We start from the raw sequence: 27,020 nt of genomic DNA on the forward strand, positions 1-27,020 counted from the left end.
GCTGTGATCTGCAATCTATAATGCAGCCCTGCTGAGTTGCGCCGTGCTTGGGTCACCTGACACATTGGATACTGCCACACATCGCAGAGCCCTGACCACTCCTGCCCCTCTGTGTGTGTGCCGACGTGTGTGTGTGTGTGTGTGTGTGTGTGTGTGTGTGTGTGTGTGTGTGTGAGAGAGAGAGAGAGAGACATATTATAAATGTCAATATGGAAATCAAGCAAAATAAAATCTCCTTCTAGCCCTGCATACACTCCCACAAGATGAAAACAGCATAATCATGGTTAGATTGTATCGTGGGTGTAGCTGGCATGCAAGTACGCATGGGCCAAGCGTGACTGCACAGACACATACACACAAACACACACACACCCCCTGACTGAAAGGAGCATCTGTGTCACATCGATCTGGTGTAAGCAGGCGATGAGTGTGTGTGTGTGTGTGTGTGTGAGAGAGAGAGAGAGAGAGAGAGATGGTGCAGGGGCTGCAGACGTGCTCACGCAATCTGGGACCGGGAAGCAAAAGAAAGGCAGTGAGGTTTTGAAGGTGAGTGAGCGTCTTTGATTTCAATTTTGTGCCAAACTAGAGGGAGGGTGGGCAGGGGGGCGAAGGCATGAACAGAGATGTGGCGGCAACAAGGGGCGGAGCAAGGGCAGAGAGGGGGCGGAGCGGGCGGAGCAGGGGCGGAGCAGGGCAGAGAGGGGCGGAGCGGGGCGGAGAGGGGGCGGAGAGGGGGCGGGGCGCGGGGGCGGAGAGGGGGCGGAGAGGGGCCGGAGCGGGGGCGGAGCGGGCCGGAGCGGGGGCGGAGCGGGGCAGAGAGGGGGCGGAGCGGGGGCGATTTGGAGCAATGTTTATTGTTTGGTTGTTGTAGGCAAGTCTCCAATTATCTTTAGAGTGAAAAGAAGATACTTATAACCATCATACTGCTTCTAAACCCAGAGAGAATGCAGTATGTGTGTATTTGTGTGTGTGCATGTGTACGTGTGTGTGTACATGTTTATATATCTCTGTGGGAACCAAATGTATCCACACAGATAGGAACACTTGACTTTTTGACCTTGTTGGGACTATGGGTACAAATGCTTTTTTATCTAAAAAAAATTGAAACTTGCATTTGAAAAACTACAAGAAATGATTTACTTTTGATTATTGAAATTAAGGTTAGAGTTAGGGTTATATGTACGTGTAGCATTAAGTAACCACAGTAATCACTGTAACTGGAATGTGGAATGTCATTTGAAAGACTGATGGTGTGTGTGTGTGTGTGTGTGTGTGTGTGTGTGTGTGTGTGTGTGTGTGTGTGTGTGTGTGTGTGTGTGTGTGTGTAAGGAAAGATAAATTCTGTAAAAGATTCTGGTATTTGTGCTATAGAAATTCTGGTATTTATGCTCAAAAATCATTTTGGAAGATAAGATGTTTATACAGTTCCATTAAGCTACAAATTATTTCGAGTTCCAGCTAACAAAACCCGCATATCCACACATAGCATTTAGCATTAAGATAACATCTTGACTTAAGAAAGGCTCAATCCAGGGATCAGACACTTACAGCTCACACGTAGCAAGCCAAAATAATGTCACTCTGGGAATAACTACAACACAATAACAAACTAAACCATGTCTGCTGGAGTTGCCCGTTTTCTCACAAACTGGCATAGGTGGGGAAAAAAAGAAAAAGATTGTTCACGGCTGCTGAGCCATGTGGTGCAGACAGAACAGCCACAGGCAGAATGAGCAAGCACGCAGTCTGCTTCGCACAGTCTTTCTCTCGTTCCAGCTCTCTTTTTACGCCAGGACGTTATTCGGGGCGCTGGTACAGCCATGCTGCAATGCTGATGACATCTCTGAAATGGAAATGCTGCTTTGCGGGCTGTGAGACTGAAGGATGATCACTCTGGGTGAGTAGCAAATGCCTGTCTCCAGTGCATCCAAACACTAACACTAACAGACAGGTTCCATCTCATCCAAAAGTTTCAAACGTGTGAGAGGCACCAGGCAGTTCCCATAGCAACAGCCTGTCTCTGCTGCGTCTCTCCACCTCTCTAGCCATTTCACTCCCTTTCTCTCTCTCTCCCTCTCTCTCCAAGTGCAGCAACACAGAGAGAAGAGGATGTGGCAATAACTATGGATTTAGATCTTTTACTGAACGCATTCTAAACAGATGACAGGACAGGCATAAGGAAGAGGGACAACCAAGAAGGAGCAGAGTGGTTTCTAAATGACATTCTGAGAACCTTTTAGCTTCTGGAGTGTATGACCCATGCATGACTTTGGAGAGGATGAATTTGGGCACACACACACATACACACGCACAAACTCACACATACACACACACACACACGCACACACACACACACACACACACACACACACACACACACACACACACACACACACACAATACACAAAGCCAATACACAAAGTGAAACATGGCTAACATTTGCCTCCAGCGAGTGTTAGACTAACAGCCACCAATTAAACTCTCCCTGAAGGACTACTAATTAGTGATGATGAGGCTTTTAAATTGATCTATCACACCGAAATGCATTCATTATTAATGGATGGCAGCGCAATCTCTTTCTCTCTCACTCACACACACACACACACACACACACACACACACACACACACACACACACACATACACATTCTCTCTTGCACTTCTTTATTTCCTCTTGCATCTCTTGTACACACATGACCTTAAACACGCACTGTCAGTGGTTAAGGTACTTGACTTGTAATTGGAAGGTTATGGGTTCAAGCCCCACCACTGTTAAGGCCCCCTATGCAAGGCCTTTAATTGTACTTGTCATAATTGTAAGTTGCTTTGGATCTAAATGCCTGTTCCTTGATTGTGCTTCATGAACTATTACATATGTTTATCTTGTAAACCCTGTAAGGTAACAATAGGGTATTCTTCTCTTTATAGAGGTCTTTGATCCATGTATATATGTGGGTTCTCTACATTACCCATGTCCCCTGCTTTGGTCTTCTCTGATCTGACAGGTTCACTCATATTGCTGAACCCACTTAAAAATGGACCAAACTATTGACTTTGATAGCTAATCTTTTGTCAAATGACCTGATTGGTTCATTGATTTTCCAGCCTTGTCAAAGGATCTGATTTTACAGCCTTTGTGAAAGGATCTGATTGGTTTATTGATTTTCCAGCCTTGTGATGACCTGCTTTACTGGCATTGACCCTTCTTTGCTCTTCACGCTGAGAGCAGACAGCAGCACTCTCTACCTGCAAATGCCACGTCTACCATCAGCAAACGCCACCTCTACAATTAGCCATTCAGCTTTAACTGCTGGTGGAGCTCAAGCTTGAACCAGTGATGAAGCAGGCAGCTAGACAAGAACCAACTGGCCTGCCGATATTTAACTCAAAATCCATGGGTGAACTCTGACCTTGCTTTTTGGCATGCAAGACTTGCCCTGTTCTTATATCTAACACCCCCTGACGTTCAATATACCACCATTATTTCTGTCAGGCATTTAATGGTGGCCACTAGCTTGACTCACCAATCTTTTCTCTGTATGATCCAAGAACCTTTCCTTTATCACTTCTTTTGTCATTTCCGTCCATTTCGCTGTCTGGTGTCGCCCAGAGGAGGATGGCTTCCCCTCCGGACTCTGACTCCTCTCCTGATTTTCTCCGCAGGCCTGCGGAGTGAGTTTCTCCTCGCTACTCTTGCCCTTGGCTTTACTCAGTAGAGGTCTCGTTCTGGACTTCTGCAAAGCTCCTTGTTACTACGTCTGTCATAAAAAGCTCTGTATGACTAAAATTGAACTGAAGTGAATGAAATATTTATGGGCCACTGAAATGTGAGCTATGTCTAAAAAGAGTTTTGATGTGAAAACCCTCAAATGAAAGCTCCCATTCAGTAATTTCGCCTCATTGTTTTATTACAAATCCCGTGTTCTGGAGAACAGTCAAAACAATAACCATTATTCTCCAGTTACATACCTACTGCACTGCGTATAGCATTAATGACATAAGCATGGAGTTTTATTCTAGTGCATATGTACATTAATTACTGATATGAAAGCTTTATGATGAGGCTCTGTATTGCTCCTCTAATCTCATTACTCCTCTAATCTCTAATCTCTCACCTCCTCACTCCAGCTCCCAGAAAGGGAGAAAGGAGAAAGCCTTAATATCAAACGAGCTTTACCAATACTGTCTCACCAAGCCTCTCTGATTTCAGACTTAAGTATAAGGGGTAGACCAGGATTGCTATAAGATCCTGCAGACGGAAATGTGTCCTGTGGCCGCAGAACAAGATCCGAAATATCTGAGAAGACAAAAAATAAATACATGAGAAGTGGAAAAACCCTAAAAGAGAAATGAGAACAGTGGATATGGTCAATAGAAATGGCAAATGTATTCATATATTCTGGTTCATTTGAGTCTTCACAAACACAGACTCTCACATGCTCACACACACATACACACACCAAACCTGGTGTTTTTTTTTCTCTGCCTGATGTCAGAGCAGCAAGAGAAGCAACAGATTCAAAGGATGGGATAAATTAAAATTTAATTAGGAGGGTCTGAGTACATAGAACAGGGGCCAGCACTAGAAACAGCAGAGACTTAATGTTACTGCAGTAGATAATACAGTAGAGCAAAACACTGAGAACCTTCAGGACATCATAACATGACATAATATGACTGAGAAAGAGAGATGATGATTATTTTCTGAAAATGAGGTGCCATAATATTATTTTTTTATTATTATAATTTTTCTGTGTGTGTGTGTGTGTGTGTGTGTGCGTGTGTGTGTGTGTGTGAGTGCATGCGTGCATGTGTGTGCGTATGTGTGCGTGCATGCATGTGTGTGTGTGTGTGTGTGTGTGTGTATTCCAGGGTACGAAATGTTGGAAGGAAATGGGCTTAAAGGCTCAATCACAGGCTTTTTTCACAACCCAAAAACCTCTGGAAAGAGGGCGATTTAAGATCTAAATAACAGTACTGCAGCTACACACACATAATACTCACACCCACACTCACACTTACATGCACACATGCGCACACACACATGCTGATACACAGTATAAATGCACACACAAATGCACACCTTCCAGAAACAGCTCTAACATGATATTATCCACAACAAGATCTTTCCTTTTCAGCACAGATGCAGATGACAATATTCTCAATTCTTGCTCCTGTTTTCAACTCAGTGAATACAGTACATACATTGACAGCTGATCCTGGACCCACCATCTTGATCTTATGCATTTAAAAGAAAGAGAGAGAGAGAGAGAGAGAGAGAGAGAGAGAGAGAGAGAGAGAGAGAGAGAGAGAGAGAGAGAAAGAGAGAGAGCAAGAGAAAGAGAGAGAGAGAGAAAGAGAGAGAGAGAGCAAGAGAGAGAAAGAGAGAAAGAGAGAGAGAGCAAGAGAGAGAGAGAGAAAGAGAGAAAGAGAGAGAGAGAGCAAGAGAGAGCGAGAGAGAGAGAGAGAGAGAGAGAGAGAGAGAGCAAGCGCAGTAGATTAAGCAGATTACCAAGTCCTCAAATTTTCCCAGAACTGCTCTGCGGCTTTCTGAACTCTTGTCGGTGTAAGAGTGAGGACAGCACAGTCAGGGTGGGAGCGCCAGTCCAGCAGTTACATCACAGAGCAAAAGATTTGAATCAGCTTGGGAAGGACAGGTCAGTGCTCATAGACCTGCCGCGCTGCTGCAGACCATACCGCACGCACAGCCACAGAGACCGTGGCCGTCAAGAACCGGCTAGAAGCGGATGCTGAAGCATACATGAGAGAGAGGGGAAAGGAGGCCAGCTAGAGAGTCCCCCATCAACACGCCCAGCCCCACTGTCAACACCAGCACCTCCACCATCCTCCCTCAGATGGTCCTCGAGAGAGACAGACTGGCAGCAGCTAGGATGCTGCTTGTGAGGAGAAAGAAGCTAATCATAACAGTGCAGGATAAAAACTCCTGTAGTCCTGCACCATCTGCTCAGCCTGAGGCTCTGTTTGGGAAGTGGGTGCAACTGTGATTTGGTTTTAAAGGGCTTTGTGTTCTTGACGGACACTGGCAGACTTTAATTGCGCACACAAGGAAAAAGCACAAGAGAAAAGGGTGCACTATGGAAGATAATCCCTAACAGCACGCGCACACACACACACACACACACACACACACACACACACACACACACACTGTGAATGCGCAGACTTCAGTTCTTCTTTGGGCTTGATTGACATTAACCCTCTCAAAGCTGAACCCAGGTGTCAACACAATATTCTAACAATCTAACATTAACATATGATTAAGTTTACTGTGGTCATATAGGCTATAGATAAGCAGCCATTCTATATAGCTACTCTTTTTTGCTGTTGTTCTACAACCCCCATGACTGAGATTTCATACAAGTCTGAAATCTAGTGATCTTGGACGTTTGACAATTGTCTACTGCCCTGCTGTGTGAATGTGGCAAAAATATCTGAAAAATCCAGTATATGCAAACCTCAAGGTACTATGCTTGCATAAGCATTAGTAGGATCCACTGATGTCACGACCATATGCTAATTGCGGGAGCAAACAGAATACAGAGGTCACCATACGTCCATGACCTTGATGTCACTGAGGAGTCACAGCAGCCCATGTATGACAGCTCAATAACACAGTAAGACATGACGGTGCACATGCAGGCTGTCTCCTCGTCTCACTGATACGGCAGCGCGCAGGCAAACCATAACTCACAATATCTCCCCTTCCAGGGATGAAATCTGTTAAGGGAGGCTCAGGGTGTTCTAGTGTTTACCGCAGTGGTGTGTGCGGGAGGTGGGGGTGGGGGGGGGGGGTTGAGAAGAGCTTTCATTAGCCAGCTGGGGTGTGTGTGTTTTGTTTTATTTTGTAATTGGGTGAAAAGGTACAGACTGTACGAATGAGACGCCAGCTAGCCAGTCTAAAAACATGCAAATCAACACACTCACACACACACACGTATATATAAACAGCTGCACAGGACGGCTGTTCGATTAGGTGTGACTGGCTGCAGTAGGAAGTAATGTGTCAGAATTATTTCATACCCTTGATATTGTATGTGTGCGTGTGTGTGTGTGCGTGCGTGTGTGTGTGATCATTCTCAGCACTCTCCTCCACTGCGCACATCCTCGTACCCCCCACCCAGGCATTTGTCTTCACCTCAGGTAACACCACCACCAAACTTGGTCACAATGGCCCCCAAGGGTCCATTTTCACAAGAAAAGGGCTCTTTGCTCCCAATCTCCTTCTGACTCTTCCCATGACCCCTAACATCAAATTACAGTCATTTTGTCTAAACAAATCACATGTTAGAGAGCAGCTTCCTCCCTTGCACATGAGCACATTTTTAAGAGGCTTGGTCATTTATCTTGTCCCACCTCCCTCTGATCTCCAGGCTGTAGTACCCTGGTGCATAGCCAAAAAGACCCTCTTTCACCTGAGCACAGTCGCCTGGGGGTACGCGTTTTTTCGAATTCGGATCACGGTGTCAATGCCACGTTTCCTGTGTCGGGGTGGCGGGGAGATTTCTATTGGCTGCGTGCATGTAAGAGAGTACAGGGTTCCTCCTTTCTCTCTGGGTCGCTGCAACCAGAATGCAATATGTGCGGCAAAGTACCCCCCACACACACACGCACGCACGCACCTCCCATTCAGCCTTGAAATCTCATTCATAAGCAGCAGTTCCAACTGCAACGCCGCAGCCAACCAGCAGAATGGAGAGGAAGGGGGTGGGGGGTGGTCCCGAGGATGTGCCGCAGAACAGCGAGGCTCCATCGGCGAGACTTCGGCTCCGCGAGGCCGCGCACACGCGTGGCCGTTACGCAGCTCGCGCCACGCAATTAAGTGGGGAAACACGGGCGTGTAATCAGAGCCCTCGGAGGCGCGGTAAGCGGTGACTCATTCATACTTTGGTCGGCTCTTGCATTTATCAGCGGGGGGCCGCCGTGGCCAGAAAACAACAATAACAACAACAACAACAAAAAACACTCCGTATCGGATCTTACCGAGCCATTCATTGCCGATAATGGGGCCCGTCTACGGATGGACTCCAGAAAAGTTGTTTCAAAGATCACACAGCATGTGTAATGTGAAGTCCTAGCCAGACAAAAACATCCTCTGTCGGCCATTTCTTCAGGGATTTGGATGCTACATCACGGTAGAACTAGCTGAATCAGTGACCTGCTGGCTGATGCGTGTTTACTCGCCACGGGGCTTGAACCAGTATTTTCTTGAGCTGAATTTTCTTTCCTTTTTATTCATGAGGTAATCGGCAAAGTAAAACCCGTTGTAAAGCCATCTGAACGAGTATAGCTGTGCCCTTGAATTTTAACCCCTAAATTAGCATATGATAGACGGAGGCATTTAAATAATCTTTCTTTGTTTACCTACCACTCTCGAAAAATGTGAATATCAATAATGCTGAGCAAATGCATTGGAGACTGCACAGTGTTGGAGAGGGAACGGGGAAGCATAACCACTGACTTCTAAGATGTCATTGATGAATAGTGTCAAAGGAAATACTGTAGCACAAACGTGCGCTTGCGTGTCGAGCGTTGTAAAAGCCAAAGGGAAACAGGACCCCTGTCTCTAATGTGTGCGGATAACAGAAAATGCATGAAGTGGTCTGGGGAGTTCATATAAGCGTGCATTTTAAGTATGTTTATAGTCAATTAAATATGAATGCGTAGAAGATACAGATACGTGCCTCTCCAAAACTCATGTGCATGCCCAAATCCACACAAGCACCCACCCACCCACCCACTAGTGCGTGCATACGCACGCACGCACGCACGCTCACCCCCGCGCCCACTCGAGCGAGGCTTCTGTGTGTACCACACACGATTCGAACCCCATTACCCGCGGATCAGATCACAGTGCATAGCCGAGAGGTCGCCCAGACCGTCTGGACGGGCAGAGGAAGGGCGACGTGCGGCAGGATGTCAGGGAATCTGCAGCCGTAGCCATTGCCACATGGGCCCAGTTGAGCAGAGAGCTCCTGTCATTCCCTCACGCAAATTTCAGAAGCCCATAGGCGATGCCACACATACTTAAACTACTGTACTGAGCCCTCCAACCCGCACGGCGGCTCAACAGTGCCCCCAGCAGGGCCGTAGCGGAACAGCAGTACCTTTAATCCGCAGAGAAGGAAAAGGATCGATCATTTTTGTTGTGCTCTTCCGACATTACGCAAAACCTACATTATAATTCGTTACATTAATTAAAAAAAACATTATTAAATGCAAATCTTTTAAAACAATTTTTTGATCAATGTGGTATATGTATGGTTCAGTTTTGAAGATAAAGAAAATCTAACATCCATGCATCATGCAAAAAATGGCAACAAGCATGACTGTTGTTTCTCTAATTGATGAAAACATTGAGGGCTTTTAATATCACAATTTCACATTTATGATTATGGTCTGTGTAACTTACAGGCTTTCTGCTAATTATCTAACCACAAATACCAAAAATATCCTTGGAGGCATATTTCTAAGACACCTATCTGCTGGTGTCGGTATAGAACAATATGATTGTTTTATACTGACACCTTCTGGTAATAACATGCTTTTAAAAATTCATTCATCCTCTTGGGTTTTGGAAACAAAGAAATTAATGTACAAACAAAAAAGATACACGAGGAAGAACAAGCGCGTTGCATTTGTAATGAGACAAAAATGTTTTAGTTTGATTACAAATGATCTGGAAATATTCCGCTTCAGTACAGGAGATGGCGGTAATCTACCAACACTTCTTGTATTTCTTAGCAGGTGAAAAAGCAGAGTAACATTCTTCTTCATGATCCTCTGAGGTCATGAGAGCGTGCCACCAGAAGGAGATTAAAAATATGTATTTGTAATTTGCTGCTAGTGCCAAACAAGAATTCTAAGCACGCAAAGGTCTATGACATGGAAACAAATCACATAGTGCTAAAGGACCTTAAGTAGGTGAGACAGAGCAGAGGTGTCTGTAGAAATAAGTGCATAAGAAACACATAGTTCTGGCCAATTATTGGTCTAGCATCCAAACAAATAAGTGATGAGTGATATGAGAGGAGCAAAAAAGTAAAGCGTGAACAAGGCCAGTGCCTGATAAATATCTAGTTCTCATGCACCAAATGAGAGTGAAGCTCATTAAGTGAACACAGAGGGTCAATGGCAAAGCAAACTGAGCACATTAGCAAACTTTATAAACCTATGGCCTTATAAACGGATGTGTAATCAGACCCGGTTTCACCTTAAGTTGTTATTAGCTCATTTGTTGTCATCATCTGGCCTGGAACAACCCTGGAACGACAACATTGAACAACCCTGAACAAACATTCCCATTTAATTGACTCCAGTATAAGCATGTGTGTGCTGGCAGACAACACAAGAGCCTTGGGGAATTATGGCCAATGTGATGATAACTGACCCAAACAGAGACTTCTCTCTCTCTCTCTCTCTCTCTCTCTCTCTCTCTCTCTCTCTCTCTCTCTCTCTCTCTCTCTCTCTCTCTCTCTCTCTCTCTCTCTCTCTCTCTCTCTCTCTCTCTCTCTCATGCAGGGTTACACAAATACTGGGACTGAGAGAGAAGACAAAGTCAAGCCACTTATGGACAGTTATATAAATGGGAGGAAGGGCAGATCAATTCTTGGCATATCAATTTATCCTATCCACTGGATTAACACGGAACTCTTTCTCTCTGCATGCAGGAAGTAAGCACAGTTATGTTCTGTTGGCAATAAATAATATTCCTTTGCACGAAGGAGGAAGTTGTTACAAGAGAAGAGATCCAAGAAGAGAATAATTTGTCCAATATCCTCAGATACCCAGGTTCCATCCTCACATAACCATGTGATGCCAGGAAGCATTTTTATCTTAAAATTTTTAACTCAGAATTTTAAATTAAAACCAACAAGAAACATTTAATCAAGAAGAAAACATTGTGTAGAAAGCAGGTGAAGGCATTCTACATCCCTTTGGCTGGGGTTGGAGCGACAGTACAGCACACTGGTTCACTGTAGTCTGAACTCAGAGCACACGAGCCACTTTAGAGTGATTGGGTTTGCACGGAGGTTCGCTACATGGCACCTGATGAGCCTTAGCTCATTAAGTATCTAATGAGACAAAGTCAGATAGGAAAAACAGCATCATTGACAATGTATTACAAAGCCATATAAAAAACGGCTTTATTAAGGCAACATCAAGTTCAGTACATATAGGTTATACAGAGCTTTCATACATTTCAATCAGTCGGGGAAAACATGTATACAAAGAGGAATAAACAAAACTGCTGTCTCTCTCTCATTTACCATATCGCACTGGAAATAACAGAAGGCAGGTGTCTGGCTTCTGTTCAAGTGCACAGGATGGTTCTATGGTGCACTTGCGTGGCATAAAGGTTTCGCTATGTTCCATTTGCCACAAAGGCCATTGTGAGGACAAGTGAGAGGCAGTTTTCCTGTCTTGACAAGTCTGCAATTCTGAAACGAAACAATGACTGTGAGGTACAACTTACGCAATTCCTCACATGCACAGTAGATTCTGCATCCCAAGGGCTATTACTTGCATAGCTCTAGCTGTGAAACCAGTCTGTCGTCATTACAATAATCATTATCATAAGCTAACTTCTTTAAAAAAAAACACACTGAAAGACACACTCGAAATGCCACACACCAAAACACCATGACACTAAGAAAAACAAAACAAAGTCTGAATCACTACAGAAGTGGAATAGTGAAGGTCACATTAGTGTCTGATCTCTGCACATAAGGCATCTCAGTTCCTTTGGAACAGCAGGTTTTAACCATCTGATTCAAATACTGTTATATTTTATTAGACTGTCCCCTGCTCACCTTGGGTGACGGAGTGGGGACAGAGAAAACTTTAGGGGTGAGTACATCATCCCATATGTTTAATGAGGCAGGCAGGTGCACTCTCACTCACTCACTCTCTCTCTCTCTCTCTCTCTGCTACATCCTTTTTCTGTGTCCTGCACTACACACGCCATAAACGGGTTGAAGGGGAGTGTGTGAAGTGAGGGCAGCGGTCTGCGCTGCCAGACAGGTCCGACAGGCCCTCGACTCAGCCGCAAGTCTGGCGTGGGCTCATTCTGATACAGTGAAGGAAGAAAGCCCCAGGCCATATTTACAATAGAGCATGTGTGTAAGGAAGGGAAAAAGCATTTTTAAAAAAGGGCTAAAAAGTGCCTTGTTGAGGTTCACAAACCTTCACCAAACATAAATAACTTAAAAAACAACAAATAAAAACAAACAATACCAACACGCTCATAGATGTGGTCCTAACATTACAATTTGATCTGACCAGCATGTTAACTCACAGGAATATGGAGCCTGTCTGCTCACTATGAATAAATAAAAATACTGCTACTAATTATTATTATTTATTTGTTAAATTTGGGCAAATATGTTCAATAGATTGTTAATAGGCTCAAATGACAGTTACTCTCAGCTGTGAGGTATTCTGAGTGACCTCCACAGAATATGACACATGAAAATCCATGGGGTCCTATTCACATCCACTCTACAGAACTGGGTTTGCTATCCTGTAAATGGCTTTCTGTTAACTCAATGAGCACAGTGTTGAGTACATGTCAAGGAATCCACACATGGTACTTAATGCTACTGATCACCAATCACTTTTGCTAAACATGTATGAACACAAGAGTAGTGAAAACACACACTAATAAAACTCAACCACAGACCTCTGCAAATGGCATTCCTTGCAAGTCGATGCATGCGTGTTAGTACATGTCTTACCCTCTCTGCCAACACAAACACACACACACGCACACAAACAGATTGCAGGGGTCCGATATCACTATCAAAAGCTCTGGCTCTCTCCGCCCCGCTCATCCACCATTTACCCCCAATCATCCACCGTTCCCAATTAACCACATGATCACCATACACTGTAATAAAATAGCAATAAATGACAAAACAAAGATAATAATGTAGTAGTAGTAGTAATAACAACAACAACAACAATAATAAAAATGGCAAACAGAAACAAAACGAGGCATTTGCCTGAAAGGCAAGGGAGGCGTTCAGGGTCACAAGGCTTAGAAAACTAGGAGGCCTACCAGACTAAGTGAATGCAGAGGCATACAGAGATGCTAACCTCACTGGTAAACGCATCCCTCTCGGAGGATGTTTTTTGCATGCAGTGATTTCATCAGTGAGCTATAAGCTGCATCCACGAGGATGCTGTATGAACGCATGTAAGGGGCTGGACCCTGTGCAGTAATGGGTTTGACTAGCAGGACTGCCTGAACCCCCAGCCTGTGGTTGGAGAGGTTGTGGGGACATGCAGGTGCTACCATCGGCTCAGCTTATCTCATCCCTGCAGCACGGTGTGTTTGTGTGTGTGTGTGTGTGTGTGTGTGTGTGTGTGTGTGCGCGCGCGCGCATGTGCGTGTATGTGTGTTTTGGGGTCATCAGTAGAACTTTTCATTGTAGCGGTGAATAGTGACACAGCCGTGGTAGGAGATGGGGCGGGGCATAGCGGCGACGCCCGTGATGATGCCGGTGGCTGGATCATAACACAGAATGTTGTCCGATGCCTCCCCGTTCTCGCCACGCCCTCCCAGGATAAAGATCTTCCCATTACACACGGACATACCACAGCTCTCCTACAGAGAGAGACAGAGAGAGGAGACCAGGGAAAGATACAAATAGTCAAAGAGAGGCAAACCCAGGCTATGTAACGTTACACAAGCCTTCGCATTCTCACCCAACAAGCTGAGAGCGGTACCTGTTTACTGAAGGTGTGGACCACGTGTATCCAGTAATCCTCTGCAGGGTCGTAGCAGTAGATGGATTTGGTGAGGCCCCCAGACACATAGATGAGATTATTAAAGGAGACAGCTGTAATGCAGCGTTTCGCAATGGGGATGTTGGCCCTTAGCAACCAGGAGTCTGACTCTGGGTCATAGCACTGGACCTGAAAGAAGGGACACATCGTCAGGAGGGGAGAACCCACTAATGATTACTTTCTACAATGAAGGAAAATTAAGTGTAGCTGTTTGAATAGAGAAAACATTTCACACCTTTTACATTGTCTGTCACCAGCAAATTCACAGAGAAACCTTACACCTTTTGAATGTTATTCAAAACTAGACCTCAGTTCCAAATCTGGTCCTGGATTTTGTAATCTCTTGTCGTTGAATAAATGATTCATGTAACTTGCCGACTTGGCTTGGCCCCTGGGTAAAGGGAGCGTGCGAAACCTGGACCTTGGGGACTGCGATTTGATTCCCTCCCTTACACAAGTTCTAGTTCTTCTTTCATTACTTGGGTAACTTTTAGTGCAAGTTCTTAATTAGCAATGCAAATGCATCTCTCAGATGTTTGACTTTCACTTTCTTTAAAATAAAAATGTTACACATTATGTTACTTCATTTAAGAGAAAGATGTGTATACTTTTAGGACTTTGTCCACACCACCTTTCCTATTGAAAACTAAAAGGTTTATATAAAATAACTGCCGAAACCTGTCCCAACACTCTCTGAAAATGACAACATTGCCATACAGAACAGTGTGTTGAAGCATGTGATTTACAGCAGCCTTATATTCTGATTGGTGTAAAAATGTGCTGTGTGATTCCACGGAAACGGAGCATTTATCTCGCACGCAGCAGTAGATTGAGACCAGGTAATCAGTCTGCTGCAGTCTAATCTTTCAAATAGTAATATAACAATAAAAAAGAGGGTTTACCCACCGCAGGGAACACACCGTTACTGCTGGCAGAGAGAGATTACCTGCACATGTGCTGACTGCTGCGTTCTCTTGAAGGAAACCATCTGCTGTTTATAACAGTTCCTAGAGCTAAATTTACCAGCTATGTCAGGCATGATATGCAGGTATGTAATCTTGATGAAATCAAGACAAGGAGTTATTGTAACGTGTGGTGGCCCGTGTGCCACAGGGCGAGGGGCAGGACGCACAGACTCCACCGACTGGGACGAACATTTATTAACATAAACGACAACGGCACTCACGTATTAAAAACGATATACATGGACATGAAGCGGTTGACTTTAAACAAACATGATACACAAGAATACATCTAACACCACGCGTTACATTCAGACATTACGTCTACAATAACCAACGCCTGGCACACTTTAACATGGGTTTATATACATTTGGACGAACAGGGTGCACGTGTGTGGAGGTGTGGTTACAAACAAAACAGCCTTCCCACTGCACGTGGCCGGCCATACCACTTGACTCGGGGGAGGTGAACATTCCGTGACAGTTATTTGCTTTTTCCAGCAATGTAGGAGAAATGTAGCCATCTTCTGTTAAAGGCTCACAATGTAAACCACGCTCAGCACAGATTCAACACTGACTGAGTGGTGCTAATGTGGCTAAAGTTTCCACAGATGGAACTGTGCTCACAAAAACATCTACACTGATAAGACAATGTAAGCTCATGGAGGTATAGTTTATGAAGGGGCACAGCTGTTTAAGGAATGAGGTGCGCGCGCGCACACACACACACACACACACACACACACACACACTTTGATAGAGAAAGAGGCCCTTGGTTCTATTTCAATCCTTATTCTTCACCCTGCTGGAATTGTCAGACCAGAGAGTGGGGGAGGCGTGAATGTCAGAGACCACACTTTCACACCATCTGGAAATAGCAGATGCTGCATGCTGAGGATCGGCCGGAGCCATCAAGCACCCGGAGCCGTCATCAATCCCACCCCACCAACCCCGCCTGGCCTCCTTGCCCACATTAACCAATCAGAACAGATATATGGGAGCTATGGACAATGACATCAGCGTTTGGGACCTCCTCCATCCCACAGTCCCCCACAGATGAAGGAGGAATGCAGAACTACAGTCGCTGAAAAATAACCAAATAAACAAGAGCCCTCCGCCTTCATGTCAAAGGAGGATGGGTCACACGATCTAGTAAACACGCTGAAACCAGCCCTGTCTGTCTGCTGAGGTCGGACAAAAGCTCTAGTGTTGAAAAATCATTGTAAACCATAAATGAGCTGCATTGCATACCAGTGTTATGGTTGTGAAAAGTACGATGATACACTATTGGGCGAGGTTTACCTTGCAGGAACCAAAGAGCATAGGATGCAAGTTAGGGTCTCTGAAAGTACCAGAGACAGGCAGGTCTGAGTAGCAGTCAAAGTGCATTGTCCGGGCACCAGCAAATATCTGTAGCTGGGCCCGGCAGAGTGCTCCACTCCATGCAGTCACCTGGAGAACATATCAGCACAAGCCTGACAGATCCAGGTCAGAGTGGCCTTACAGCAGACCACCATTAGGGGGCAGCACCATAAGGCATTTGCTAGTGCAGGCTGGCCAGCACACTGTGCTGCTGGAGGCGAAATTGGGCCATGGTGCACTGAAACCCACCCCCCAAAGCCTGGCATCCAACACCAAAGGTGGGACCAGTCTGCTTCCAAGGCTCAGATGAGTGGGTCACAGTGATCCTCTGACAAAGTCTACTATTTTCTATGGTCGGTGATGTTGGTACGTTATAATCTGTCAGTACCTCTGTAACATATCACTGTATATGAGGTTCATCTATTTGGCACCATGGCCAGTTATGAAACACTAGTAACTAAGAACCTATATTTGACAGTTCTTGTCTTAAGTGTAACACAGAGACTTCACAGAAGCTCAAGCAGCATGCCAAGGACTTGACTTGTGAGCGGGACTTCTTTCCCTCTCCAATCAGCAAGTGTGGATTCTGTTAGGAACAACTAAGGGCCGTGGAAAACTACATTTTAATGAAGATGACTCAGCTTTCAAAGCCTTAAGCTCACTCCTGTAGCGATGACAAAACCTAACGACTTGTGCATCATCCTGACACCATGGCCAGGATTTGCGTCATGCATTTACTTTAGGAGGTACCCACAGCTGTTCAGTTAATTTGGGTGGCTCTGTGGTTTTTAAATGGTCTGGCTAGCTCTTTCAGCCTCACCTTATCGGAGCAGGTGTTGTCGTCAGGGCCTCCGCCGATGACGAAGAGTTTGTTGACACAGCCAGCCACTGCGGGTGAGCTTACTGCCTCCTTCATGGGTGCCACCTCTGTCCAGCGGTTGGAGAAGGAGTCGTAGCACTCCACGCTGCTTAGGCGAGACTGGCCATCAAAGCCACCCACAGCGTACACCTGTGAGGAGCGAGTGAAAAGGAGAGCGCGGAGAGAAGAGAGGAGAGAGAGAGAGAGGAGAGCAGTAGTAGAAAGGAAGAAAAAGGGAAATGGGAAGAGGAGAAGAAAGGAAAAGAGGGAGAGAGATGTGGGTGGCAGAGACAAAAAGACAAAGAGCAAGGGTAAATTAAACATTTGTTATTGCATGTTGCCATGCCACAAAACATATCAACGGTTAAGTATTTTCGAAATGACATCAAGGAAACACACTCCATCACTTGTCTGTCTGTATTTAAGAATAGGTAAGTGGAACAGGGCAGGTCATTCAGGTAGAACGAGAGGTGTTCAGCCCTTCCGCGGCATGTCTTTACACATGACAGAGACAGAGATGCGGAGCAGCACTCACACGCACAGACACACACACACACACACACACACACACACACACGCACGCACACGCACACTTTTGTGCTCATCTCTTAATCTTTATATTGGCTTTGTGTCATAGTTATGTGTGCTGATGTCATCAGTGGATATAATACAGGAAAGATAAGGTTGCAAAGCAACGCTGCTGTAGAATACTGTTTACAAGCACTGTAGGGAACTCTGATTAAACATTGCTTGTCTGTTATAATACTGTTATAATAGATCACTCTCCCAAGCAAACACTGTCTTAACAATGACCAACCGATTTAACGGTTATTACTAAATCCTGAACTCCTTGTCCTTTTTTGCCCAGATCACGTTTCACAAAGCCTATGTTTTAAGTCAAAACAGGGCCAGTGTATTCAAGGGCTTGAGGTATTTGCTAGATGCCATGTTGCAGAGTCCCTGAATATTTTGCTTTTGAGTACACTGGTAATCAGAAAAGAGGCAGCATAAATAGGACCTCCGTGCTGTGTGCAGCTAAAACAGCATCGCATCCAGAAAGCAGGAACTTGATGCTTTACCGTAACAGTAAGACATGAGATTACGTAAACCACAGGCTTCGTCTTTCACAATTGGAAGTGCACCTAGGAGCACACCTGAAGTATAAGGTGCTTTGTGCCTGCCCACCACACGGGGGCACAGGCAGTCACAAGGTGCGCCATAATCACATTGATGTTAAAGAGATGTAGCTTGGAGCCATTTGGGCCATGGGTGGAGCTAGAACATGCTAGAACAATGTATAGCAACATGCCCCACACACGAGGCTCAGAACCACCTCTTTGTTCATTTTCAGAGGCATCTCATGTAAGAACAAAAAAATTAATAAATCTTACCGCCTCCTATAAATCAACGCTCCTTATTAAATTTACTACAAATGTTTTTGTTTTTTTAAAGAAAGTGTTAACATGTACCCAGAAACGTGCTCTAAAAACCAGGAGAAATTGTAATTCATTCACACCATGCAAATCACAACAGCACGTGGTGTCGGGTCCTCTGTGTCCCGAGCTGTTGCCTATAGCTACCGTCCTGCTGAGAGAGGGCCCACCAGCCACTCTCGTCCAGCCCTCCGTCGGTGGTCCGTCTCTGTTGGTCATTCTGGGTGGCAGACCATTCTCACCCTAGCAGTGCCACTGGCGTGTGTAAAATACCACTGTGCCTCGTGAACATGGACCAGCTCCGCACCCACTACCACCACCACCGTGCCAGTTTTAGTACTGCATCAATGCTGCTGTAAGAAGAACAGACTCAACCAAATAAGCCTATCAAACTTCAGGCAGGTAAAAGTTTCTTAGATAGTGTGCGCAGACTGGCGCTTGGCTTGGCGCGCGATCACGTCTACAGTGTCACCGTCATTGCAGCGATCAGACTTTAATATACACTCAGCCACAGAATGGGGCTGTGCTGTGGTTGGGACGAGGACGTAAACAAGAAGAGACGTTTATTCGCGGAGAGCAGAGTGTTAACACATGCCGTTATTGCACAAGCTCACACTCTTTGCCCGTTGGTCCCCGCGAAAACACACCTGATGCTCTGAAATATCGCCTTGAGCCTGTAGAGACAAAAGCGCCTTTCCCAGAGTAGGCCGACTTTTCACAACAACCGTTGCAACCCCTCCTCTCCCAGCAACGTAATCCTTTTTTTTTTTAAAAACACTTTCGACACGAGGAAATTTGCCGTCATCAACATATAGCGTTCCTATGATTTGTTTGCAAGGTCCTACATACATATCAAGCCAGGTACGTATGCAAAGTAGCCCACTGTAACCAGCCCGTCACGAAGCTGAGTGACTCCCAGGGTGAGGAGAATAATTACAAACTGAATAACAAACAGAGAAAAAAAAAAACAAAAAACAAACCTCAAACAAGAGAAACAAATAATGAAATTAAGGCTGGAAGGCAGACTCAGGAAGCCTCCTGAGCGAGAGGTGAACCTGTAGAGTGTAAAAACCAAACACAGGCAGTCAGACAGCCGGCGACCAAGCATGCACTGGCTAATTGAGCTTAATTATTATGTTATGAAAAGACCACAAATGCTTGTTGTTCAACAGGAAATGGAATTCAAGCCTAAATGAAGTTCAACAACCACAAGTCCCTCCATGGGCATATAATAACAATGTTTCGCTCTGCCCTTTTGCTGAAGAAAAAACGGTTGCTTCTCGCTCGTTGCTGAGGTGGCCAGCAAGGCCACATAAATCTTTGTTTCAGCCAAGTTTAATTAATCTAGTTGCACAAATGGGTTTAAGCTCCTTGCCTATGAGTTCGTCAGGTTTGAGCAAATCGTTGAAAACAAGGCACTCACTTTACAGGAAGCAGCACAGCAATGCGGATTTTCTTGTGAAGAGCGGAAACCATAAGGAGTATAGTGCGTGCGAGGGAGCTTCACCTTGCCAAGCAGCACAGCCATTTTGTGCCTCCAGCGGCCCTTGTTGAGGGAGGCCACGCGGATCCAGATGTTGAGCTGAGAGTTGTACATCCACACGTCCCTGCTGTTGATGCGACCCCCTGAAACGAGCCACACAGCAGACTCAGGGCTGTGCCAAAAACCACTCCGAGGCCTGAAAGGACTGAGGCGAAGGCTGCAAATAATCACCCTCATATTTACAACCATTCTATATGCGATTTTAAAAAAATATCTGAAATTAAAATGATCTGATAATGAGTTTGGGTTCACCTGCATTATAACATTTAGTGAAAAATGACCATATTTTCAGTCAAGTTCTTAGTGTTATTAGAAAAGGAAAGCAATAAGTGTGAGCAAGTGCAAATGGTTCAACCTCTGTGTAATGGGTTGACATCAGACCAACACTGGAAGAAACACCTCAGCAACACTGGTCGTTTCTCGTGTCTTGCGCATCTGGATTTTATCCACTTAAAAAGGCAGGTTTGCTCTGCGATTTAACTACCATTAAGTCTTTCTCTCTGGATAAATGATGTTATAACAACTACAGTCAAGACCAGCAGGGATGAGGCATGTCACAGCTGTTCCCAGTGACCGATGAATCACAGGCTATAAACCACTAGAACAATTTCTAAGATAGCAAGCAGTATGAAGAGTTAGAGGAACAACCACACACACACGATTGGGTCATAATTTCCCTTACATTCCAAACTGAAGCACATGATGCATGATGAATGGGGCTCCAGCCATGAGGAATTGTGGAATATGGAATTACAAGTGTGTGAGTGAGTGAGAGAGAGAGAAAGAGGGAGAGAAAGAGAATAAAATGTGGGGAGCAAGAGAATGGAGACAGAGCAGTTCATACTTTAACCATAAGTACCATAATGCAGGGAAATAATGTGTGTCATCCACCATGACAACAGAGCCGATAACAAAATCCGTTCTCAGTGCCAGTGCTTCGGTAGCCCTGCCCGCACTGCCAGCAGCTGTGTGGAGTGAGATGGCAGCCCTCACTGAGTGTAGGGAGAGATCCAGAATGCCAGTCTGCCCCACCAGTGCGTCTGCACTATTCCGGCCCCACCACATGACTCTATGCCGTGGGTGTCTGGCAGCAGAATTCTGGAGGTTGGATCCTGAAATTATTACTGGTGCCTTGATATACAAAACCAGGCTTAGTCCTATTCCACCTCCTCCTGCATATTAACTATGTATATTAAAAGTAAAATATGGGGGATTCTGAAAGAACAGTCTCAGAAGGGAAGAGAGATCCAAAATGAGAGTAAGTGGAGAAAAAGAAAGAGGGAGAGAGAGAGAGAGAGAGAGAGAGAGACTTGCTGGCATGCAGAGTTGTTCTCACAGAGACATGGGAGAGCTTGACACATGGCAAATGTAAACAGAACACTCTGAGACCCCACCCACCTCCTCTCTGCCTAGCTCTCATTCGCTCTCGGTTTTTCCTCTCACAGTGGTTGGATTCCCTAACACACCTCAGGCAGGTAATGAACATTAGACAGCACCTGACCGCCCCAAAGAGCTGTGTTTGGAGCTGGAACAGTTTAAAAACGGCAACCAGCTGGGGGACTGCAAACCTCTAGGATAGCGATGAAGAGAGTAGAAAAGAGGGGGTGGGCACAAGCCAATGTAAATGTAACTGAAGTTGTAAGGCCTGCCCTTTACCGGATAAAAGCACATTAAAACCCTCTTGTATTCCTTTTCTGGAACAATTTTGAGACATACGTCCACCCACACGTTCATCTTCCTGCGGTTCCTGAAAAACTATAAATTATGTTATTTTAGTCACACTCGACCGTTCCAGCCAATTACCACTTCCTTCATCTCCAGGCATTATAGCAGGACCACTTCTGAACATATTTCGAGGCCACATGTCTCACCTGACACAAGAATGTCATTCCGCAGGGCGCACACAGCGTACTCGGACTTGGTGAACTCGGGCAGTTTGGCCAATGATTTCCACTCTCCAGTCACAGGGTCATAGCACTCTGTGTAGGGCAGGTTGAAGCCCCCCACTCTTTCACAGCCTCCAACCACCACGATGACCTCCGAGAAGCCCGTGGACCTGCCAGAACACAACAGAGCCCCCAGGTCAGACGTACATGATCACTTCTGCATAATTTATCAGGTTATAGCAAGTTTATTACACTCATTGTACCTGGTGAGTAAAATAAAAGGGAAACACTTCTGTTAGTCAAATGTGACAGCCTTGGAAAAGACAACTCAGTTTAACAATATGCACATGCACGGTGTTGTGAGCTATGATGACCCCTGCACAGTGGAACTCATTAAGTAAACATGTTTGTTTGGCCAGTTTTCACCCCCGGGGAGTCTCTGAACAGAGAGAGCGCTAAGAATAGCGGTGAACAGCATGCCGGATTACCGCCGAGAGCAAGAGGTGAACTTAGAGCGAACACGAGCACTTTGTAGGGGAAACATTTGATCTAAACTCTCTCTCCCCTTTCCCATAAAAACTGTCGTTCTCCCTTTCTCTCTCTCTCTCTCATGGGAGGAGGTAGCGCAGCAGCGAAACAGTTAAAGTAAGAGCTGAACTGCGGTTCCCCTCAGAGAGCAAGGTCGGTCACGAGGGCCTCGAGTGGCTAACAGCTACGACCGACTGCCTTGCCACACAAACACACTGCCACCTGCGTGTGACCTTTCCAGGAAACAAAGTGGACATTTTAACATGCGCTGTGCGACCAGGCTGTTTCTCTGTTGGCACAGGGTGAATGACTTCCTGCTCAAATCGTTTGGGCAAGAGTGCTGAAAATAAAGATCGTTATATGATTACCAGACCAAAAAGCTGCAAGCGAGGGGAGCGCTGGATCTGATCTGCCTGGAGACAGAGGGAGTGGTAACCATGGCCCTCTGTTGGCTGCAAACTGACACCCGACTGAACAGAAACTCACCTCTTTCACTTTCTCGGTGTGTAGAATGTTTTTGGTCAAAGGCATTCTTCCTCTTACACACCGCACAAAGGAGATAGACACTTTTTCTTTTGTTATCTGGAGAGCGAATTGTTCACTGACCTTTTGTAACTGTTCGACTCGGTCACGTGATACTGTCTTGGTGACTGAGCTATCCTGCCACCTTCACTTCCACTACAGCCAACTAAAACTGCAAGTTTAAGAGTTTAACCGATACATTCAGAAAGGAGGCTATTTTGGGTTCAGTCACATTCCTAAGTCCTTCGGTTAAGCACTGGGGAAAAAAAACAAAAACAACCAACCAACCAAATCAACAACAACAATAACAAAGCCAGCCACCCTTTTACTGCTTTTCCACCATCCATCAGGGAACAAAAACAGAGCACATGGGCTCACACGGGAGCAGGCTGTGAAGGCCGAGTGTTCAGCCAGGTGTTCAGCCAGGTGGAAGGGGGATGGCAGCATAGGAATGTGTGCAGGTCATACTCTGCCCAGTTGAATGGCTCCTAGCAGAATTGGCTTCTCATCGTTTCTTTGTCTGGCAAGATAGACAGGATATAAACAGGGCATGGTTTCTGAAACGGCGCTGTTCCCAGTGTCTTTTATATTTACCAGCCCAGAGCACTCACTGCTCTCCCGCCTCTTTTCAGTTGACTTATTAGCCCGCTTCCCGCCAGAGCCCTGTGCACCGAACCCCTTCACCTGCTTTCAAGTCATTGCCCACACGCATGTTTGAACCTGTGCTTGCGCGCTTTCAGGAAGTTCACCTGTGGAAAAAAACAGCTACTGGCTACGTTTTTGAGTTCCGCGACTCAGCGCTCGATCAAAGCTATTTTAAGCCAGGCAACAATAACTGGCAAACTGCAGCCTGTCGCGGGTTTGTTCTCATGTGCCACGGCAGAGAAGCTAAGCTGATAAAGACTACGCTAACAAAGCCATGCTTTGATGAGTGGCTCAACCAACCCAGCAGCTGGAACAGAAAGTCTTCTCCCCTACTGAGCAGGCAGAGACGGTGGTGGAACGATGAGCCGAGCACACCCGGCGGAACCCGACCTCGCAGAGAAAGGCCCAGAAGTGGGGTGTTCAACAGAGATGTGAAAGGCTATTTGTGTTCTTCTCTGTCTAATAGCTACCAGACAGATATCGCTAAGAGAAAAGCCCCCCCGTGTGGCCGTACCTGCGTGGCCGGGTTCTGGGAGACATCATCTCGTTGCCGAGCACGTGGTAGCGGCGCGCCTCGTGTAGCAGCTGGTAGCATTCGGGTGCATTCTGGATAATTTGGTCACCCTCCACCGTCTGCACAAAGTAGTTGGGGTGCAGCAGCGGCAGGCGCACGTGGAGTAGTAGCTGGCGGAGCATGGGGCGCCGGTGCTCCACATCGTGGTACACCCAGCGCATGACTGCCTCGAACACCGTCTCCTCCTTACCAACGGCCAGGTCGTCGCTGGCGATGTACTCCTCCAGCTCATCGACACGCAGGTCCAGGAACTCCTCGTGCAGGGCCACATCGCCGAAGCTCTGCAGGGCGTACGCCCGGCACCGGCTGGCCAGCTGCTTGAGCGAATGGGCATCGGCAAACCGGTGGATGCCCAGGCAGTTGCATGGGTCCAGCTGGTCCTCCAGGAACTTGGCACAAGCGTCACGCAGCGTGGTGATCTGGAACAGGCTGGACGTCTCGAACAGGTACTGCACGTTGTCGGTGGTGATGCGCACGCGGCCCGTGTAGACATAGTGCAGGAAGGCGTCCATGGCCTCGGCGCGGATACCGTTGATCTCCACGAGCATCTCATGGCTCTCGCGGTGGTCATTGCAGAACATGGCGCGGAAGTAGCTACTGCAGGCGGACAGCACAGCGCGGTGGCACGGGAACTCGCGGCCCTCCACGCTGATCACCACGTCCGTGAAGAGGCGTGCATCGCGGAACTCATTGAACATCTGCAGGACACTCTCCGCATGGCACGGACCCGAGGAGAAGTCGAAGACATCATGGCTGTTCAACGCCTTGGTGTCCATCTCCAGGACCTTACGCTTGACCGCCGGCGACTCGCGCACTGCTGAGTCCTCCCGGTTCATACGCCTACCCAGGATCAGTACCATGGCTGCCAGAATGTGTCAGGCCTAGGGCCCTACTCAGAAACAGATGGTTCTGCTGAGAGGAAGAGGACACAAAGAAGCAGGACTGGGTCATTCACATGTCCTGCTGTATTGGTTTGCCATACAAACACAAATGTAAGGTTTAACTTGAAGCTATAGGATAGGGTAACTGTAATGAAAAATATACTGTAATATCAGAATTATTTTGTTTATTCTAATCTGCATCATCATTTATTTACTTGGAAAAAGATTCCAAAGTGATCATATTGCCATAAAATATAGACGATGAAAAATCTTGAAGATGAGGAGAGAAGAAAATTGGCGACATATTTGATAGACACATTTTCAGCAATTTAGTGTTGTATTTGTTGCTCCGCCTTTCTTGTTGTTGCGTTTTTTCTTAATTCAGTTCCTTTTTTCTCATCCCTGCTTATACTAAAAGATTATGCTGTATATTTAATCTCACTGCATTGCAGACACATTTTATTAAGGGAAAAAAGTTAAGCCTACTCAATTTTCTCACTTTCTAGATAAATTTCAAGATAAACATCCAAACGTGGAGATTCGCTGTTATAGAAAACCTGGCAACCCTTTCTTTGTCGGCCTACAGGTAACGTATCAAGGTGTATTTACCACGCGACTAAACTGACTGTAAACCCAGTTTATCTGCTGCCCCCTAATGTTTGGTTGCATTCAACAAAATGAGAAGAACAAAGCACTTCTGAGCAAACGCTTCAACCCCCAGACACCAAGGGAATGTCATCAGAAAGACACTCCCTTGTTAGTTCAGTGAGAATCACCTTCTGCGGCGCCGCGGGCCTTAGCCGGTTAAGTTTTAAGTGGACAGGTTAGAAACAGGCCAACCAGTTGGAGACTTCACGCAACAGAATGACGCAATATAAAACTGTAATGTGTAAATGATTCGGGTTGGAGGAGTTATAAAATAAAACCCGGATGCACTCATAATTAGGAAAAGAGTACGATATAGAAGTATATGTAAATATTAACATAAATGAACTTTACAAAGTTAGCCACAGCTTCTAAGAGGACAAACATGCCAACGTCCTCCAAACCGATAATCTATGCTGTATATCAAAAACGAAACACGGTCAAACTTAATTGTCTAAAACATAAGACGGTACGTTCCGACCTATAGACGGCTTAAAGATGTCAACAGCGCGTCTCCGCTGGGAAAGACGGTCACGTTGTTCGCAGCCCGGGCCATTGTTTGCTGGGAGCGCGCACTAATGCGGCACAGGCTACCTTCAGCTCAAGGCTGCTACTTACAGACCAAGACTTTTCTAATTGCCAATGCCTATTCCTTACACGTTTTTATTGTTATTAGCAAATTCGAAATTTTCATCACAACACCAGCAGCCACTGCAACAGAACAGGACAGAATATAATACAACAGTTATACTTATGTAAACTTGTTAGCGATCCGCTCTGTAAAAACTAGATAGTCTATAAGGAAGACTACCATATTTATTAACTCAACATAATACGCATAAGCAAAGCCTACCTTTATAAATCACAAGTTCGTACTACTTCGTACAACTTCGCACTATTTGTAGTTTAAATGTGTACTTGTGAAAAACAGAGTCTTGCTGGAACACTGGCCCTCTCTTTTGCTCCTTGATCGCTGACTCTCTCTAATCCAAGACTATCCCTTGGCTGTCATTTCTGTCCTAGAAAAGCTCCACAAAGAACTCTAAAACAATAAGCACAGCGGTCCATATCACCACCCTATCGCATTACCGTCATGTCCTCAAAACACTGACTAACCAATGAGATGACAGCACGGCGTTTGTGGGAGATGTAGTTCAACTGCCTGCTGCGTTTCGAAGGCAAGTAAATCCTTTTGAACTACACTTCCCAGTGTACTTCAGAGTGCCACATGGCAGATAATTGTTTACAAACATTTCAACAGCTGTAGAGGCTAGGAAAGTTAATTTCTTTCGATTAAGATCAACACACGTGTTTTGTAGAGTTAATGTTAATGAGGATGAGCTATTAAAATTGAATTATTTACGTGTTTTA

At 45.7% G+C, this 27,020-nt stretch overlaps 1 protein-coding gene and 1 long non-coding RNA gene across 4 annotated transcripts; one reads left to right on the forward strand and one right to left on the reverse strand.

The window, feature by feature from the left end:
• The first annotated feature begins 485 nt into the window (after window positions 1–485).
• LOC145658754 (uncharacterized) lies at window positions 486–10,630 on the forward strand. 2 transcript variants are annotated; one of them, XR_014124598.1, is made up of 3 exons: window positions 486–546; window positions 1,794–1,897; window positions 10,540–10,630. It is a non-coding gene; the product is annotated as an uncharacterized LOC145658754 (long non-coding RNA). The 2 variants fall into 2 exon arrangements; XR_014124597.1 differs by lacking the exon at window positions 10,540–10,630 and adding an exon at window positions 2,092–2,563.
• A 510-nt stretch (window positions 10,631–11,140) lies between these two features.
• LOC145658753 (kelch-like protein 24) lies at window positions 11,141–26,723 on the reverse strand. Of its 2 annotated transcripts, none has more exons than XM_081717987.1 (7): window positions 26,503–26,723; window positions 24,064–25,032; window positions 21,840–22,024; window positions 19,933–20,051; window positions 16,954–17,142; window positions 13,750–13,938; window positions 11,141–13,627 (listed from the first exon to the last, which is right to left on the reverse strand). In XM_081717987.1, exons 2-7 carry the CDS (start codon window positions 24,981–24,983, stop codon window positions 13,433–13,435), a joined length of 1,797 nt encoding a protein of 598 aa, XP_081574113.1. In that variant the 5' UTR covers window positions 24,984–25,032; window positions 26,503–26,723; the 3' UTR covers window positions 11,141–13,432. The 2 variants fall into 2 exon arrangements, with proteins under 2 accessions (XP_081574113.1, XP_081574107.1); XM_081717981.1 differs by having other exon boundaries at window positions 24,064–25,035.
• Between the last annotated feature and the right edge of the window lie 297 nt (window positions 26,724–27,020).

The sequence above is a fragment of the Electrophorus electricus genome, chromosome 1 (genome assembly GCF_041902795.1).
Source record: "Electrophorus electricus isolate QZ-2024a chromosome 1, ASM4190279v1, whole genome shotgun sequence".
Lineage (NCBI taxonomy): Eukaryota > Metazoa > Chordata > Actinopteri > Gymnotiformes > Gymnotidae > Electrophorus > Electrophorus electricus.

Coding starts and splice junctions, on each gene's coding strand:
- LOC145658753 (XM_081717987.1), bottom strand. CDS start 24,983: ATGGTACTGATCCTGGGTAGGCGTATGAACCGGGAGGACTCAGCAGTG. Junction 20,052..21,839: donor GAATGACATTCTTGTGTCAG/GTGAGACATGTG, acceptor GGCTCGTTTCAG/GGGGTCGCATCAACAGCAGG. Junction 13,628..13,749: donor TCCACACCTTCAGTAAACAG/GTACCGCTCTCA, acceptor CTCTCTCTGTAG/GAGAGCTGTGGTATGTCCGT.